General features: G+C 39.3%; 1 protein-coding gene across 2 annotated transcripts; it reads right to left on the reverse strand.

Moving 5' to 3' along the window:
• Window positions 1-1017: 1017 nt before the first annotated feature.
• LOC134094674 (E3 ubiquitin/ISG15 ligase TRIM25-like) lies at window positions 1018-16570 on the reverse strand. 2 transcript variants are annotated; one of them, XM_062548289.1, is made up of 9 exons: window positions 16507-16570; window positions 15151-15196; window positions 11490-11603; window positions 10830-10937; window positions 10315-10452; window positions 8642-9128; window positions 8405-8542; window positions 7399-8296; window positions 1018-5372 (listed from the first exon to the last, which is right to left on the reverse strand). In XM_062548289.1, the coding sequence occupies exons 2-9, from the start codon at window positions 15171-15173 to the stop codon at window positions 4846-4848; spliced, it is 2433 nt and encodes an 810-aa protein (XP_062404273.1). In that variant the 5' UTR covers window positions 15174-15196; window positions 16507-16570; the 3' UTR covers window positions 1018-4845. The 2 variants fall into 2 exon arrangements, with proteins under 2 accessions (XP_062404273.1, XP_062404274.1); XM_062548290.1 differs by lacking the exons at window positions 1018-5372; window positions 7399-8296; window positions 8405-8542; window positions 8642-9128 and adding an exon at window positions 9651-9896.
• Between the last annotated feature and the right edge of the window lie 1702 nt (window positions 16571-18272).

Consider the following 18272-nt stretch of genomic DNA (forward strand, 5'->3'; position numbering starts at 1 on the left):
GATGTTAATTACCTTCTGCTATCCTGCGGTTGCAACATCATCACCTCTCCATTTCGTTTAATTCCAGTGACTTTTAATGGAATTGGGTGATAACGTTTCTCAATTAGATTTTGTCCAGTGTAGGTTATTTACTTGTACATCCGCACAGTCCCCTTGCAACCAAATCACCTCGCCGCATAAAAAAAGATAAAAAAAAAAAAGAATCATGTCTTTGTATTAGGTTGCTGATGTTGTGTTTTGTACTTCAATAGTCTCCTACCCTGCATCCAAGACATGTTTGTTTGTAGGATGACTGACACCAGTCAATGGCAGCCATGTGGCATGGAAAAGCATTTCCTTAAATGGCTGAAGTGGTGAGTTACGAGCTCATATATTTAAGGCCATTCCCCCATGTCCCTATATGTTATGTGGTACAAGATCGATCCTCGTCGAACCATATTCTCTTCCCTTGTTGGATCGCAGCACTGTCGACCCCATTGGATTATTCAGTATCAGCCCGCCCAGAGTTTAATGCACTTGTGCTAGACATGCTGCTCCGTTACACTCCGGTCCCCCTTTGAGGGTGGCCAAAGAGCCTATCTGACACATGCAAGATTTATGGGACGCTCTCTCAGAAATTGACGAGCATGAGACAGACTTGGTCCGCGGTTCCACTGACCACAGCGAGAGAGAGAGAGAGAGAGAGAGAGAGAGAGAGAGGCTTTCAGGGTAAGTGAACCAGTGTATTTCCATGTCCTTCCATCGACTGACAAACTGACATCTGAGTATCGAGAAAGAGAAATAAAAGCAAAAACAAATAACAGCATATAGTTTCCCACCCGGAACCGCCAGTGGATTTGGCGGCTCACTCTCTTGAGCTGGAGATGATGGTACAGAGGAAAGAGGAGGTGTATTGTACTATATGTGCTCTACATCTCTCATTGGAGCTCAGCTCGGACCTCCTCCATCCATCCATCCATCCATCACATCTGATGTACTGTAGGTAAGAAACAAGTTCCAAACAGGAGTAGAGTTATCATAGTTTAATGAAGATGTTAGACAATAACAAAGTTGAACTGGTAGCTGTACAAACAGAGTTGATTGCAGGTGCAGTTTGTCTACAATAAATGAAAAAATAAAAAAGCTGTTTTGGAAATTATTTACACACCAAAGAGATTATAAATCTTGTTAAAGCATCACGTTAGGCTACAAATGTTTTGGAAGAATTATTGCATAACTGCTATTCCCCAGCTAACACACGACCATCTGGCAACGTTGCCTATAAGTTGCCATTAGGTCATGGCGACATTACCTTCTGGCAACGTTGCGGCAACATTGCCACAACGTTGCCTACAGGAGGTTGCCATAAAGTAAACAAATTACGTTGCCACAACGTTGCTGTTTAGTAAGTTGCCTCTTGGTAATCTGAGTGACGTTGCCATGACGTTGCCTACAGGAAGTTGCCATAAAGTAAACAAATAACGTTGCCACAACGTTGCCGTTTAGTAATTTGTATTTATATATATTTATTATTATATGATGTAATAATGGGATGATATATATCTTTCCGGGTCCAACGGCTTTCAAACTCACATGTTATTATCCATAGACAGTAAAATAAACTATTATTTTCCGCTATTCTGACTAGCCTTTACGAAAATTGCAATCTTATACGGACTTGTTGCCTCAACCTAATAAAATCCTATTTTTCGCAGAAGCCTGGAAGTTACCCATGAATATATATCTGGCTGCACAGCTACAGTGATTACTTTGTTAAAGTTTAGCGATTTTGTTTTAAAACCTCTAAAACGAAGGTGGTGATGTCAAAGTTCACAAGTGACAAAATCCGTCTGGCTGCGCTTATAAACGTCTTTTCACAAAATAGCTGTTGGGCCCGTGACGTCAGACTTAAAAAACGAATGAACTTTAGATAGCCTACACGCACGGCTAAGTAGTTCCAATTTGTTGGCCATATCACACTTGAATATTAATTTGCCAAACTCGTTGTGAAGTTTAAATGCACGTTAAATACAAGCTGTAAAATACAGACGTTCAGATCATAGTAACATTTAGCATATGACGGAGGTGGCTTTTAGCTAGTTGGGTGGCAGTAGGCTATAAAAATAGCAATCTTTCAAAGTTAACGCTCATCAGAATCCTGGGATATGCCAGCTTGACAATGGGAGATTAGAACTAACGACTGGCTTTTGGCCATAGCAACCATCCATTTAACGGCAGTTTGAGAAATTGGTTGAAATGTGTCTGGGAAAAGTAGTTCTACAAATAATACAGTTCTAGCGATTAAAACATTTAAATTAGCACTGGAAACGAACACAACGCAAGTGGCAACAGTGGAATAAGCGGGATAATAGACTTCACTCTGTGCGGTCATTCAAAGTTAATGCACTTTTCTAGACGGAACGTCTAGAATGTGCATTAACTTTCACTAACCGCACGGTAAAGTAATTTGTGATTCTATGGATCACAAGGTTAGTTCTATGAAGTGGGATACAGCTGCATGAAGGCATGCAGTTCTGTTGTAAAATGACTTGATGTTTGATTAAAAAAAGACTTTGAAGTATTGTATTACAGTTTTTTTCAATCGCTAACAAGCGTTTGTCCATTCAGTTGACACATTTTCAAAACTCTACACAGTTAGCACAGCATCGGTCTTTCGTGGCCATACCATTCACACATTTCATGTTGTTTTCACACAGTATGCAGTCAGTGATAGGGTTGGGTATCGTTTGAATTTGAACGATTCCGGTTCCGATTCCGATTCGTTGTTTCGATTCCGGTTCCTACCGATTCTCGATTCCGATTCTTTTAAGAGGCAGGGTCAAAAAGTTTAGGACACCGGTATTTTAATAAGCTAGCTAACGGTCTTTCTGAATGAAATAGTCTGACCTTCTCCATCAATTTTAACTTTACTATGAATTTCTCACAGGACTGTTTTGAACTACAATATAAATATCAAATCTTTGAATATGAATATTATAATGTAATGAAACCTCATGAAAACACATTTAGGCTACACATGTGTGTATGATGCTGCAGATACTTAAACATGTTGTCTTGCTCCCACTCGGCTAACCTGGTGCAGAATAGCAAATAAACAATAAAAAGCAACTTATGAGGGTAAGGCCTGTTGTCATAAGTTTTGGGCAAGGTCCATTGGCTATATAGTTACAGTTGTGCGAACACTTCCGGTGGATGCTTCTTTGTTGGTGTTCAGCGGTTTCTTCTTCCGGTCAGCGTACTGAGAATCGATACTAGGTATTGAAATTTAAACTTTTGAACGATTCCGGGTATATCGGAAAGCCGGTTCCGGTTCCAATCGATTCTCGATTCTCGATACCCAACCCTAGTCAGTGAATACATTTTCACAATGCTTACATTTTCTTAACAGACAAACTATACTTCCCAACAAAATAATGGATTGTTTTTGTATTATTTTCGAATGTTAACACACAACATCCCACAATAGTTAAAACAATATTCCAAACCTTAGATACAGTATAAAAACCTCTGCTTCTGCAATGTTATCAATTCAAAAGCAATATATCTCAGCTGATAATAAACAAACAATCGAATAATTGACACACAGATGATTTATGTTGGGTAAATTGGGCCAACCACAGATGATTTCAGTCTGTCTTAGACTCAGTGGCAGGGGTCTCTATTACATTGACACTTACACAGTAAAAAGAGGAGGTGATGTTTTTGGAAGCAGAAACAGAAAAAGACAAATACTGTAATGTCTGGACGAGGAAGAGTAAGACTAAGGGGCCCAGGGAGAAGAGCAGGCCCAGTGAGAGATGCAGTGAGAGGTGCAGGGGCACTGAGAGGAGCAGGTGCAGAGATTAGACACAGTAATATTGTGCTTTTTTTTTGTTCACCCCCTTTTTATCTGGGCTTTTTGCTGTTGTTTTTTGTTCAGAATGCTCTTGTGTATCATGGATATTTTGTTCACTGCAATGCTGTAAAACTTTTTCTGTTCTATCATAGTCTACTGTAAACAGTATTTATACTGCACCTCCTGTAGGCCTAGTGAACAGTAAAAAAAAAAAAAAAAAAAGATTTGCTTTTTACTGGAATGCATTTGAATGTGAACATTACATCTGGACATACAGTTCCCAACCAAGGAATGTAGTGTAAAAATGCTGGATTGCATGTTTTGCATGCAAATACCTGTAAAACTGAAACATAAAAGTCTATGCAGTTTTTGTAATGTGAACAGTAGCCAGTATTTTGAAACCTAGTGTACTCTGATTGACTGCATGTATCTTGTGAAGTGAAAACAAGTTTCATTCTTTGACAAAATAACTTCATTTTGAGTCAGGTTTCCAGTGTTTTGGTAAAGTTAGTGTGTGCAGAGAAATGACGAGTTAGTGTATATGTAACAAAATGTGGTGTAAGAACATGGGATGTGCTTTTGAGAGGAAAATGATCCATTTGGCCAATTGTGTTTTGTAGGTGAGAGTCTGTGTTTAGAGTTTTGAAAATGTGTCATATGAATGGACAAACGCTTGTTAGCGATTGAAAAAAACTGTAACGTGAATATGTATGCTTTTGTTCATTTAAATCCATACATGGGGTACATTTTTTCTTTACTAAAGGGAATACACAGTTAGATGCAAAACACATACTATATATTTATTATCAGTATTAGTGTTATTATTAATAGTAATGTTAAGCAAAGTAATCTTAAATACAAGAACTGCTACAGTGGGTCATTTTGGCTGTTTTGGCTTTGTAATACGGTAGCCTATACAGTATAACACAATCCTGCTGGTTGAATAAAGCGATTAAAAACCAAGGGTCAAGCTGACCATTGTCACAGTGGTTTTAGTCGCTTTCTTCCTTTCAAATGTATGGCACTGATTTAATGAAGAGGCCTTCATTCATATCCATGTTATAGAACACAGGATATATCTTCTCCCCTTTATTAAAACCCATCTTTCTGAAAGTGTAAATGTGTTCCCAGTTTGCATGGAAAAATGCGACCCATCTTTCCTCCACATCCAGACACACATTCAATAGTCCTGAGTGGACACTGCAAGCGGTTAAAGGGTAAGTCCATGCAAAGAATTGAGACTCAAGTTGTTTGCAACGCAGAAGCCAATATCCTAACTCAGGACGAAATGGGAAATTTCCTTTTCTCTGAGCCGAATCTTTGGTTACTCCTATAATACAGGATGAATTCACCACCACCTGCCAGAAGTGTCGTCCAGAGCTGAAACCCTCTTTCCCCAACACAAAGAACCAATAATCAAATCTTTCTCGATTATCAGGGATGTTCAGTGAGACTGATTTTCCCAGTGTCAAACTTTTGCCATCGGTAGAGAGGATCAGCTGACTGTGAGCTGTATCAGGATCCAGAATAACATTAGCTGGAGGGTGAGAAGAACATGTAGAAGTATATGTCATACGTACATTTGTAAACAGATACAATTTGTCCAGGTGTATTTGGGTACGGGAGGGAGGCCATGGGTAAAAATACATTCCATTATTATTCATTATGATCATGATCATTTAATTTAATTTAGTATTAATATTTATATAGGCCTATATATTAATAATTAATTGTATCAAACATCACGGCAAGTCTACAAATGGCTTTAATGTATAGTCAATGTATAGCTGAGGAGTCAATGTCATAATTGAACGATTTCATGCAATGTAATGGTTACAATGTAACTTTTGTATTTTGGGGAGGTGATTTACACATAAACAAAAAACACATACAACAAAATCTGCCTCTGGCTCAGCACAACTTTCATTTCATGGTCTGCTTTACAGTTCCCTTTCAATTGATTTTACTTGACATTGTTAACCAATGGGATGTCCATCTCCGATGACATCATCATTCTGAACTAATCTCAAATCACCCATCCAGAGGAATATTTTTGCATTCCTTACTCTGCCATTGAGTCGGTATTTTAAAGATGCCCCGAAAGTGTAACACTGAAGTCGCCTGAATGGCTAGTTGTTGGCTGCAGCAGCTCAAGCTCCTCTTTAACTGTGCAAATATTGCAAACTGACAATTTTGCTATAACCTACACATAGCCTACTGTAAAATGCTACACAGTAATGGAGAATCGAGGTGTCAGAGGAATTCTGTGTGGACCGCTAAAATGTTGTGGCCAGGCTGACGTGAGCTTAAAAACAAGCATGACATCACTGTTTGTATGAGTTCATTGCTGTGTGATCATAGCCCTTCACTCTCACTCCCAGCTGCTCAGCCCGTAGTAGCCTATCGGTATCGCCTACATTAAACTGTCCTGTGGATTCTGAAAGGACAAGTATGAGTGTACAGTAGCTCACTAAAGATTTTAGATGGGTGGCTGTGATATGTTTTAGCTGCCCTGGATCTAACCTCTTAAATTAAATAACTTGAAATGATGCTATGTAAATTAGTGTTACTGAACAACTGCAACTCTAAGAATTCCTGCTTAATTGCTATGTGACTTCAAGGAGTGAAAGTACTCTGCTGCTTGTGCAAAGTTGAAATAAAAAAACAAACGTTACATCATATTTAAGTTGTTTAAGTAACATATTTCATGTTGTGCAATATAAGCCTATTTTTTTTTTATTTTTTTTTAAAGGTTATTTTTTGGGCTTTTTATGCCTTTAATTGGACAGGACAGTAGAGAGAATGACAGGAAGCGAGTGGGAGAGAGAGCTGGGGTGGGATCCGGAAAGGACCACGGGGCGGGAATTGAACCTGGGTCGCCTGCGTGCGATGCAGGTGCCCCAGCCAGTTGCGCCACGGCTGGGGCCAATATAAGCCTTAAGATATTAAATGAATACATTAATTGAGCAGATTTGTTTTCTCTGACAATTACACATGAGATCGACCAATTTCCTGCTGTAGCCAGCTAAACAAAAATCTTTCGAAGACGTTATTGGACATGTAGTCCATGGGCCAAACCAGATGTCAGTAATAACCCCCCACCCCCCACCCCCATATCTTATACTGTATATCTTGGTTTCCCCTACAAATGATGCCAAACACAAATAATATGAACCATTGAAATATGTCCTGAGCATGAGACATGCAATACCAATATATGCAACGGCATAAGTAATTTAGCTGTGACCCAGGAGGGGTTTTCATACCAAAGTACCAAGTAACCTTGGTACACCTTGAGTGGTACCGACATCTGGTCTGGTCCATGGACTAATGGACTTCCCACTGGTTAATGTTTTGAAATGACTCTTCAGTATGCTGCAAAAAGTTCCACTTTCGTTGAATGGGCCTTCCCAATGTTAGGTCAGGTCAGATATGTATGTGTAATTTATGTGTAAACAAATGCACAGCTAAAAAAGGTCACCCCTACAGATGGACCTGATACGAAGTTAGTTCTTTTCTTGGGAAATCTGCTCAGATATGCACAAACTTATAATGAAACTTACCTGGAAGAGCAGATCCCTTGAATGGACCCAGGATGTTTTTCTTCAACATAGTGCACGTTATGTTTATCGCAGACAGGTCACTCTGGAGTTTATTGTTTTTCTCTGTTAACCAATCAATATCTTCATTTTTGTCATCAGTGTCTTCTTGAAGCTGTAGATTTTTAGCTTTCAGCTTTGTGGTCTTTTCTTGTAGTTCAGCATTCTGATTTGCTAGTTTACTAGCATTTTCATTTAGGTGGGCATGCTCTCTCTTCAGTTCTCTGTTTTCTTCTCTTAGCTTCAAATATTTTTTCTCCAGTTTAATATTGTTCTTAGTTAACCTTGATTTCTTCCTATATAGTTCACTGTTCTCTTCCGTTAACTCAGAGTTCTCTGTTTCTTTTTTATTGAACTCTTCTTGTAGTCTTGAGTTCTTTGTCTTCAGTTCGGAAAGCTTTTCTTTTTGTTCAGATTTCTTGGTCTCCAGTTCAGCAGTCATTCTTGACTCGCCGGCTTCTAGGGTGGCATTCTTGGCCATCAAGTTTGAGTTTGTTGTCTCCAGTTCAGCACACATTCCTCTTAACTCTGACTCGCCTGCTTCTAGGGTGGCATTCTTGGCCATCAAGTTTGAGTTCTTTGTCTCCAGTTTAGCACACATTCCTCTTAACTCTGACTCGCCTGCTTCTAGGGTGGCATTCTTGGCCATCAAGTTTGAGTTCTCTGTCTTCAGTCCAGTAATCTCTTCTGTCAGCTTGAAGGTCGTAGCCTTAACTTCAGTTAACAGTTTTTTCCACTTTTCTTCTTTATTTGGACAGATCTCCTCCAACGTTGTAGTTTCTATCTTCCTTTTATGATTGTTTACCTTTTTATCATCATCAAACATGTCAATCTTTTGATTTTCAAATATGTCTATGTTTGCCTTAAAGAAAAAAGAAACATGTTTTTCCTCTTAATCCCAAATAATAAATTAAACCTAATTAATATTAAAGCATTACTGAAGGATACACACATTTCACATGACTCATACCTGACTCATATCTTCAGTTTTGATGTCATGACCACGGTGTCCCTCTGTTGTGCACAGGCTACAGATGAAAATGTTGTCTGTCTTGCAGAAATACTCTTTTTGTTTGTTGTGCTGTGGGCAGATCATTTTGTCTTCTGGCTACAGACAAAATAAACATTTATTCAGCTTGTGAACCTGCAACAAATTATTTTTTGTTTTAAAATGAACAAAGATGTTAAACATTACATTAAGTCTCACCAATTTAGAATCCTCAGTCTTAATGTTCCACTGCTCGTTGGGTCTTTCCCTCTGGTGTTCAGGCTCCACCAGTGTGTGTTTCTCCAGTACTAGAACTGTGTAGTGCTGCCTGATGTGAGACTCACAATAGGAGGCAGAGCAGGTCAGGCAGGACTTCACAGCTCTAAGTTTCCTCCCAGTGCAGAAATCACAGGCCACATCTCCAGGACCAGCGTAGCAGTGAGCAGGAGGAACAGGACTGATGTGCTGGAGCTGCTGGACTACTGTTGCTAAGGCTGAGTTTGTGTAAAGTGCAGGGCAGGAGCTGTATGTGTGTGAGCACTGGAGACAGGCATAGTGTCCTGCATGGTTACGCTGGGCCCAGTATGAGGTGATGCACTGCCTGCAGTAACTGTGTCCACAGGGAATGGAGATGGGGTCCTTCAGCACTTCCGTACACACTGAACAACGGAAGTGGTCCTCTGTTAACAAGGTCCTTGAAAGATCACTGTAAAAGAATAATCAATAATGACATCAATTATTATTTATCAATATATACAGTGGGGAGAACATGTATTTGATACCATGCTAAAGTATCAAGAAAAGGAAAATAAAATCATCATTTGAAAATTGATCTTCAAAAAATTAGTAAAAATCAAACCGCTAAGGACACCAATTTTCTTTGTGATTGAAGAATGTATCGTAAATAAATAAATGTTATTCCTTAAATGCTAGGGGGAAGGAAGTATTTGTTAAATTCCCATAGAAGCAGGAGCATTTTTTACATGTTTTTATTGTTAAAGGCCAGCTATTTCATGGATCCATATATGCATCCTAATAAAGTTCCCTTGGCCGTTGGAATTAACATAGCCCCACATCATCACATACCCTTCACCATAGCTAGAGATTGGCATGGTGCTTTTTCCAGTAGGCCTACAGTATTGGCCTATTTGATTTGCATTGAGCACAATGAGCATCAAACAGGCTAATAGGCCTACTGGAAAAAGCACTATCACAAGCATGGAGAGAGCCCAAAAAATATAATCCTTTCTCATTTGATCGATAACTCATTCAAGGTTTTCATACACAATTGGAATAAAACTATAGATTCTGCGTAAATTGTGTGAGAATGATCCGGGGCTGATGCTTGGCATAAGAACAAGATAAACCAGACATCACCAACTTCCCATAGCCTAGTCCTACATTGTTCACTGTGTTACAATCGAAATTTGATGATGATGTTCAAGAAGTCTTCAGATATCGTACCCATCATGCACTGCAATTACACAAACATGATTGAAAAAAAAATAAAAAATACAAACCATAACAGCATAGCTTATCTAAAAAAGCATGACTAAATATTACTTTACAAGACAGCTTCAGGGTTTTTCACTGATATTTTTTGAGTCATGACTCCCACCATGATAAAATAGATCTAAAATGCTAGATATATGACAAGGTTTGCCACTCAGCAATTTTACATGTATGTGATACTTTAGATAAGAACAAATAGAACTTTGAAAAATATCCGCCCCCACCACTGATAAACTTCACACTGGCTAGCCTGGAAATGAGGTCCTATGTCCAAAATTCCGAACTACCCTATTAATTTGAAAGGTTGGTCTGGGGAAAATTCAATACTAATTGCACAATGTGTAGCACAGTATGTAGAAACATACTGTACATGTGTTTACCTGGTCATGTCCTCCCTCCCAGGTCTGAGCCTCTGGTCTGTAGTCTCACCCATTAAGTTTCCTGGTGGATCCATTGAGCGGTCACTCTTCATGGACACATGACTAGGTGCAGGGGAGACTCCTCTTTTCAATTTAATGCTGAGATAGTAAAAAGCAAAATAACTTAAAAATGGATTTGTCATGGAAATGTTTTGACATATTAATAATAATAAAAACAACTCCGTTAATTTAACTGATGTGATTGCAACACAATGTGGGGTAAGCAACAAAATCAAATATAAAAATGGCTTTTTAAACTCTCTGTCTATGTCAGTTCAGTGCATATGTGCATAAATGCATAGGTTTACAGTTTAAATCCTATTGTGTGGAGAGGGAATTTGAATGACAACCGTTTATCCCACCCCTTCGATTGAGTCCTGCCTATGGTGAGTTCCCAGACCCTACAGTACATCTTGATGTGGGTCTGGCTCGTCGGGCTAGTATAAATGTAAAGAAACAAAAACACATGAGTGTACCTGTCTTGTCGAGTCCCACCCAGGAAGTTTCCTGGTGGATCCATTGAGCGCTCACTCTTCATGGACACATGACTTGGTGCAGGTGACACTCCTCTTTTTAATTTAATGCTGAAACAGTAAAAAGAAACAATAGTGTGTGTGTCTGCATGAAATAATAATGCAGATTAAACTTATACAAGAATGCACTGTCAACTAAGATTCCTCTATGTTAATGCTCATACATTTAGCAAAGAATATTCTAAAAGACCAAAAGACAATGTGGGATTAATACACATATTTTCCATAAAACTGTAGAAGTATTAAAAGTAATACCTTTTAAGAGACCTGTCACTGATGTTGAGCTATTTTAATTCAAAGTTATTTATTAGGATCCATACCTGGATGGATCCATGAAATAACTGGCCTTTAGAAAATAAAATTCTGCCTGCCTTTATTGGAATTTAACATAGGGGTGTTATGCCTCCTTTATTTTAAGAAAGAACATTCATTTGTATTATATTTATTTACAATATATTATTCATTCACAAAGACAACTGATGTCCTTAAATCTTGGATTTTTACTCATGAAAAAAATAAAATAATAAATAAGGCATTAAGCATTAGAAGGATTTTTATTCCTCATTGTAGCATTGTAATATGTAGAAAAACACATGAGTGTACCTGGTCATGTGTGCTGTAGCCCCACCCATGAAGTTTCCTGGTGGATCCATTGAGCGCTCACTCTTCATGGACACATGACTAGGTGCAGGGGAGACTCCTCTTTTCAATTTAATGCTGAGATAGTAAAAAGAAATGAAAGGAGTTAAGGAGTTGGTTAAGGAGTTGTGCTAGCATTGAGTAGCCTGAAAACCATGCACTCAATTTATGGCTTAACCAAGTTGCTCCGGGGACAATGTAATCCCTTATAATAAAGTTGACATAAGTCACTTTGGACAACAGTGTCTGCTAAATATGTACATTTTTCAACAAAATTCCAGATTTTGCATTCTCTGACAGATCTGGATGACCATGTAGACCTTGTATAAAATTGTGAATTGGCGCAGAACTTCTTAACTTACAGTATATGAGCAGACACACAGACAGACAGCTGGACCCAATTACAATACTCGGGAGGTTTCCTGGTAGATCCATTGAGTAGGTCCAGGGGATAATTGTCATTTTAAGTTCACTTAACTGAAAGGTTTGGAAATGATATGCAATTTTGTAATTGTTGATGCACTACTAGTAGTAGTTGTTTGCCGTAGAATCAGCATTACTTGATTGTATGCGATTTATGCATACATAGGAGACACGTTTGCAGATAAATGTCAGTGCACCCTTTCCAACACTGTCACTGTGCACTCTAATGACACTTGTATTGGTTGGTCTGTAATTCAGTGTAAATGTGAGAATAGCTAACTTTTCACTGCTGTATTTGAAGGAGTGATATGGACACTAATTTCTGGTAATAATGGTGGTTAGGTGAAAGACAACCTTCTCTTTTTAACACAAATATGTCATTGTTATAAAGATATACAGTAATTTCCTGTGTATTAACCACATTGTGTATAAGCCACAGGACAGTGTTTTTAAGCAATGCAAGTTAAAAGAAACAAATCCACATAAAATAGCTTACTGGGAAATATCTGCTGTCTTTTTTGCCTGAAGGTTGCTAGGTTGTGTCTTGGTGGACACACCAGGTAGCCTAGAAATCTAGACGCCCCTAGCGGCAGCAAATGTAATTTGGCTGGTGGGGCAGTCTAGGCACGATCCATTGAGCCAGGGAGCTGAGAACCCCCAGCACCAGCGGGCCAATCACAGGGCTTAACATAATGGTGACTGACATGCGACCAGAAGTTGCGACGGTAACGCATCCTGTTATTTGAAAACAAGAAGATGATTCGTTTAGCGTTATCCTATTGCGTCGAGAGGGAAGGTTACGCATCCTGCTACTTGAAAACAAGAAGATGATTCGTTTAGCGTTATCCTATTGCGGGGAGGGAATTTGAAAGACAACTGTTTATCCCACCCCTCCGATTGAGCCCTGTCTACGGTGAGTATCCAGACCCTACATCTTGATGTGGGTCTGGCTCGTCAGGCTACACACCAGGTAATTCATCCTCCAATTTAATCCTGAAAAGGTAAACATCAACTCTTTGAATCTCCAAAACAGTGTTCGAATTACGGGAGCCAGTGGGAGCTGAACTTCCATAGGGTAAGCAATCGGCTCCCATGAAAGCATCAAAATCAAATATTTGTGGGGGTCTCTCAAATACTAATCATAAATAAAACTAATTTCCAGTCACCCTGCACCCATAACTTTTATTTGAATGTGTTAAATCGCCAAAGTGTCGGGAGTCCCAAAATCGTGGCTGATACCGTGTAGGCTACTGTGAACCTGCACAAGCATGGGCACGGTGGTAAAACGGAATCCAAAATTCAAGCATAAGTGGTCAGCTAAAAAATGTTGTGCTGAGGGAAACGCAGCCCGAGATAAATAAAGGCCAATTTTATCAGTCCATCATTGACAATATCAAAAAACGTCTTCGACAGCGAGCTAGTTGCGGGCTGCCATGCTGAAACCTTTGGATGCGCTTTTCTGGCCCACAGAAAGGTCAGAACTGAACTAGTGCTGTTTAGTGAACGCGAGGTGGGGGAATTTGTGAAACTCCGCGGAGAACCTGCCTCTGAGGCTGTCAATGAATATATGGACTGGAAACTGCAAGGTTCCTTTCAAGGAAAAACGTTGAAGAAACTTATCATCGCAATTAAGCATCACTGTTCTCCCGACGTCTGCGGAGTGCGAAAGACCGCCGTCCTGTCATCCGGCACAAGCTTCCTTGGTACACTGCTATCACAAGCATTACGGTTCCCCATTGACTCCCATTGATTCTGACTGACCATTTCGAAGGAAAACGTCAATTATGTGCTGAAACAAACGCCGCTGACATATGATAGTAACCATTTCACTTTGATAATAACCTACATTTTTGTCCGACATAATACAGCAAGAATTTCGAAATTTTATCGACGCAACGTGGAGAAACTTAAGGGAGAACAAAAACATTACATCCGTGACCCACGTTCAATGGGATTCCCCATTGACCATGGATCGCGAAAAACGGCAGCCGTTATTTCTTGAGTGTCAGGGTAATGCCATTCAAAATGGTACCTAAATAATACACCACCATTCATAAAGTAACGAAGTATGAAAAGAAAAACACAATTCATCACATGGATCACCCAAACGACTTTGTGTCGATTTTCAACCACGCAGCTTTTAATATCATAATAATGGGTGTGAAATATTCCTTAACCACTAGATGGCGGCATGGCACAGCGCACTTTGCATGACACAGCAACCACGTCACAGCACTTTACTTCCTGTTTCATGGTTGCGGTGTCATCAAAGTGCGCTGTGCCATGCCGCCATCTAGTGGTTAAGGAATATTTCACACCCATTATTATGATATTAAAACCTGCGCGGTTGAAAATTTACACAAAGTCGTTTGGGTGATCCATGTGATGAATTGTGTTTTTCTTTTCATACTTCGTTACTTTATGAATGGTGGTGTATTATTTAGGTACCATTTTGAATGTCATTACTCTGACATTCAAGAAATAACGGCTGCCGTTTTTCGTGATCCATGGTCAATGGGGAATCCCATTGAACGTGGGTCACGGATGTAATGTTTTTGTTCTCCCTTAAGTTTCTCCACGTTGCGTTGATAAAATTTCGAAATTCTTGCTGTATTATGTCGGACAAAAATGTAGGTTATTATCAAAGTGAAATGGTTACTATCATATGTCAGCGGTGTTTGTTTCAGCACATAATTGACGTTTTCCTTCGAAATGGTCAGTCAGAATCAATGGGAGTCAATGGGGAACCGCAATGCTTGTGATAGCAGTGTACCAAGGAAGCTTGTGCCGGATGACATGACGGCGGTGTGCGAAAGGGGGTTTCCGCTTGCAACACAAACGATAAAACTAGAAATAGACTGCGTGCTCGGAGCCTCACTGCCTTGTTGTTCATCGACTTGAATGGACCCCCAGTGCAAATGAAAAACAATACTTTCAATAGCAAATTAATAATAATAATATAGCCTACATGTGTATGTATCTCTCTGTCTGCTGTGTATGTGCGTGCATAAAAGTTGTGCCGTGCGCAAAAACCCTGCTCCAAAATGATCCAAGTAAAATCTTACAAGATCCAAGATGGTCAAGGAATTTATTTTGAGATTATACCAAATGCCTTGTAAATCTTAGATCAGTATGATGAAGGATATGCATACTAATTCAATTTGAAGGCATTCAACATTACTGTAAGATACACTCAACATACCGTTTTGCTACGGTGCTGTTCATTGGGCCTGCGACCTGTAAACAGACTTCATGACGGCATGCAAAGATTTTATAAAAATATGCAGGCAACAAAATCAAATTCAGTCATAGAATATGTGTCAGTTGTAATGATAGTCCTAGTAGGAGAAGAAGTGGTAGCACAGTTTAGTTATAATGTAAGATAATGTATGCATGCTAAGCTTATTCAAGAAATGGACTCGTGTACAGTCATAGGCGTCGATTGCGCTGGGGACGGTGAGGACGCGTCCTCATCAGATTTCGTCATAAGTCATTTTGTCCCCACCACTTTTAAAAAAAAAAAAAACCTCGAGCTCAATTTGGCTGAAAACTAAAAAGTAGCCTGAAGTTCATAACACACATAGCAGCCACCAGAGCAGTATCTATATGGCTCTGGCAGCCACAACTGCAACATTGTTACTAGCGCTGACCTGGCGTTAGAGTCCGAATCATTTGTTGCAACTTTAGAACGATGTGAGCGGCCACCCGGCGTCCTCTAGTATTGTTTATAAACTGGAAATACGTGTAGCCTATTGAAGTCAATAAATGACATATAGGGAACTTCAAAAAAGGAATAGATATGCTCTTCTACAAGCAACTACTGGTGCATGCATCCACGGCAGGGGACAAGTTGATCAAAAAGAGAAAAATACCGGAGCAGCACAGTTTAGGCTAGTGTTTATTTTGTTTTTGCTTGTTAGTTTATTGTAGGCTAATGCAAAGGTGCACTAGCCTGACTCTCGCCAGACCCTTGTAGTTCCGCCATGCTCCACCAGAGGCGTTTCGCTGAGCTCCACACAAGGGTCTGGACGCGAGGGCAATCCAAACCCCTGTGCCAGTGATCAAAAAATAAGCAACCAATCAGGAGCGCCTTACTTTCCTTCTCGAACTATGTTGAAATCGCATCTTTCACAGCCCAATCTTAAAATTTTCCCAGCTCAGTAATAAGGATCTTTGGCTATAGCCCCGAATCTTTTGAACATATAGCCTAGGCTACTGTACGTGCCTGCTTCTGAGTCGATGTCACGTCATGTCACATTGTCAACATTTTTATTCATTTACATAAGTAATTAAAGACAGCGTCTTTCAGTTTCAAAACATGACCTGAGCAAAAGATAAAGAAAATGAATGCGTCATTGTACCCAGCACTTCTGAAAATGCACTTCAGAAATCTGTTTTTGTCCCCAGCACATTTCAAACCAAACTGACGCCCATGTGTACAGTCTAATCAAACTGAGTGAGAGTACTGATCATGCTATCACCATTGAAAGACTGAAGTCAAACTATCATCTTTAATTCTCCATAAAAAAGATGAAGATGCATTTCACATAATATGTACCTCTTAAAATGTTGATTTCTTCTTTTTTTTCGGTGTGATCTGAGCAGCGTATTTCAATTGTCTGGTCACTTCCTGGCTGTTAGGCCTACTTCCTCAAACTTCAGTCAGCCGATCAGAGGTTAAAGGGATCATGTTACATTAAAGGTAAAGGTACATTTTATTGCTGCTCTATTGCTGTCACTAGAAACAGAAAATGATTAACAGGAGATTGGGAAAAGTTATTTGGTCTCATAAGTCTTGATAACATGAAAGCATTGACCAATCCTGCAGCTGGAACCTTATATCAATGGTTCAGGCTACTGCAGGTGTATACATGTGCACAATTTTGTAACCCATGCTAAAGTTGACTAATCCAACCTTCCAGGTGTCCTGAATAATATGATACCTGGTTTGATTTGCATTGAACTAACTGAAATAAAACCAAGGGTATGTTATGATGTGGGGCTATTTTACAGTTTTTTTCAATCGCTTAGAAGCGTTTGTCCATTCATTTGACACTTTTTCAAAACTCTAAACACAGACTCTCACCTACAAAACACAATTGGCCAAATGGATCATTTTCCTCTCAAAAGCACATCCCATGTTGTTACACCACATTTTGTTACATATACACTAACTCGTCATTTCTCTGCACACACTAACTTTACCAAAACACTGGAAACCTGACTCAAAATGAAGTTATTCTGTCAAAGAATGAAGCTTGTTTTCACTTCACAAGATACATGCAGTCAATCAGAGTACACTAGGTTTCAAAATACTGGCTACTGTTCACATTACAAAATCTGCATAGACTTTTATGTTTCAGTTTTACAGGTATTTGCATGCAAAACATGCAATCCAGCATTGTTACACTAAATTTCTTGGTTGGGAACTGTATGTCCAGATGTCCACATTCAAATACATTCCAGTAAAAAGCAAATCTTTTTTTTTTTTTTTTACTGTTCACTAGGCCTACAGGAGGTGCAGTATAAATACTGTTTACAGTAGACTATGATAGAACCAAAAAAGTTTTACAGCATTGCAGTGAACAAAATATCCATGAAACACAAGAGCATTCTGAACAAAAAACAACAGCAAAAAGCCCAGATAAAAAGGGGGTGAACAAAAAAAAGCACAATATTACTGTGTCTAATCTCTGCACCTGCTCCTCTCAGTGCCCCTGCACCTCTCACTGCATCTCTCACTGGGCCTGCTCTTCTCCCTGGGCCCCTTACTCTTACTCTTCCTCGTCCAGACATTACGGTATTTGTCTATTCAGTTTCTGCTTCCAAAAACATCACCTCCTCTTTTCACTGTGTACTGTAAGTGTCAATGTAATAGAGAGCAATAACCCCTGACACTGAGTCTTAGATAGACTGGAATCAGCTGTGGTTGGCCCAATTTACCCAACATAAATCATCTGTGTGTCAATTATTCAATTGTTTGTTTATTATCAGCTGAGATATATTGCTTTTGAATTGATAACATTGCAGAAACAGAGGTTTTTATACTGTATCTAAGGTTTGGAATATTGTGTTAACTATTGTGGGATGTTGTGTGTTAACATTCGAAAATAATACAAAAACGATCCATTATTTTGTTGGGAGGTATAGTTTGTCTGTTAAGAAAATGTAAGCATTGTGAAAATGTATTCACTGACTGCATACTGTGTGAAAACAACGTGAAATGTGTGAATGGTATGGCCACAAAAGACCGATGTTGTGCTAACTGTGTTTAGAGTTTTGAAAATGTGTCAACTGAATGGACAAACGCTTGTTAGCGATTGA

The sequence above is a fragment of the Sardina pilchardus genome, chromosome 10, assembly GCF_963854185.1.
Source record: "Sardina pilchardus chromosome 10, fSarPil1.1, whole genome shotgun sequence".
Lineage (NCBI taxonomy): Eukaryota > Metazoa > Chordata > Actinopteri > Clupeiformes > Clupeidae > Sardina > Sardina pilchardus.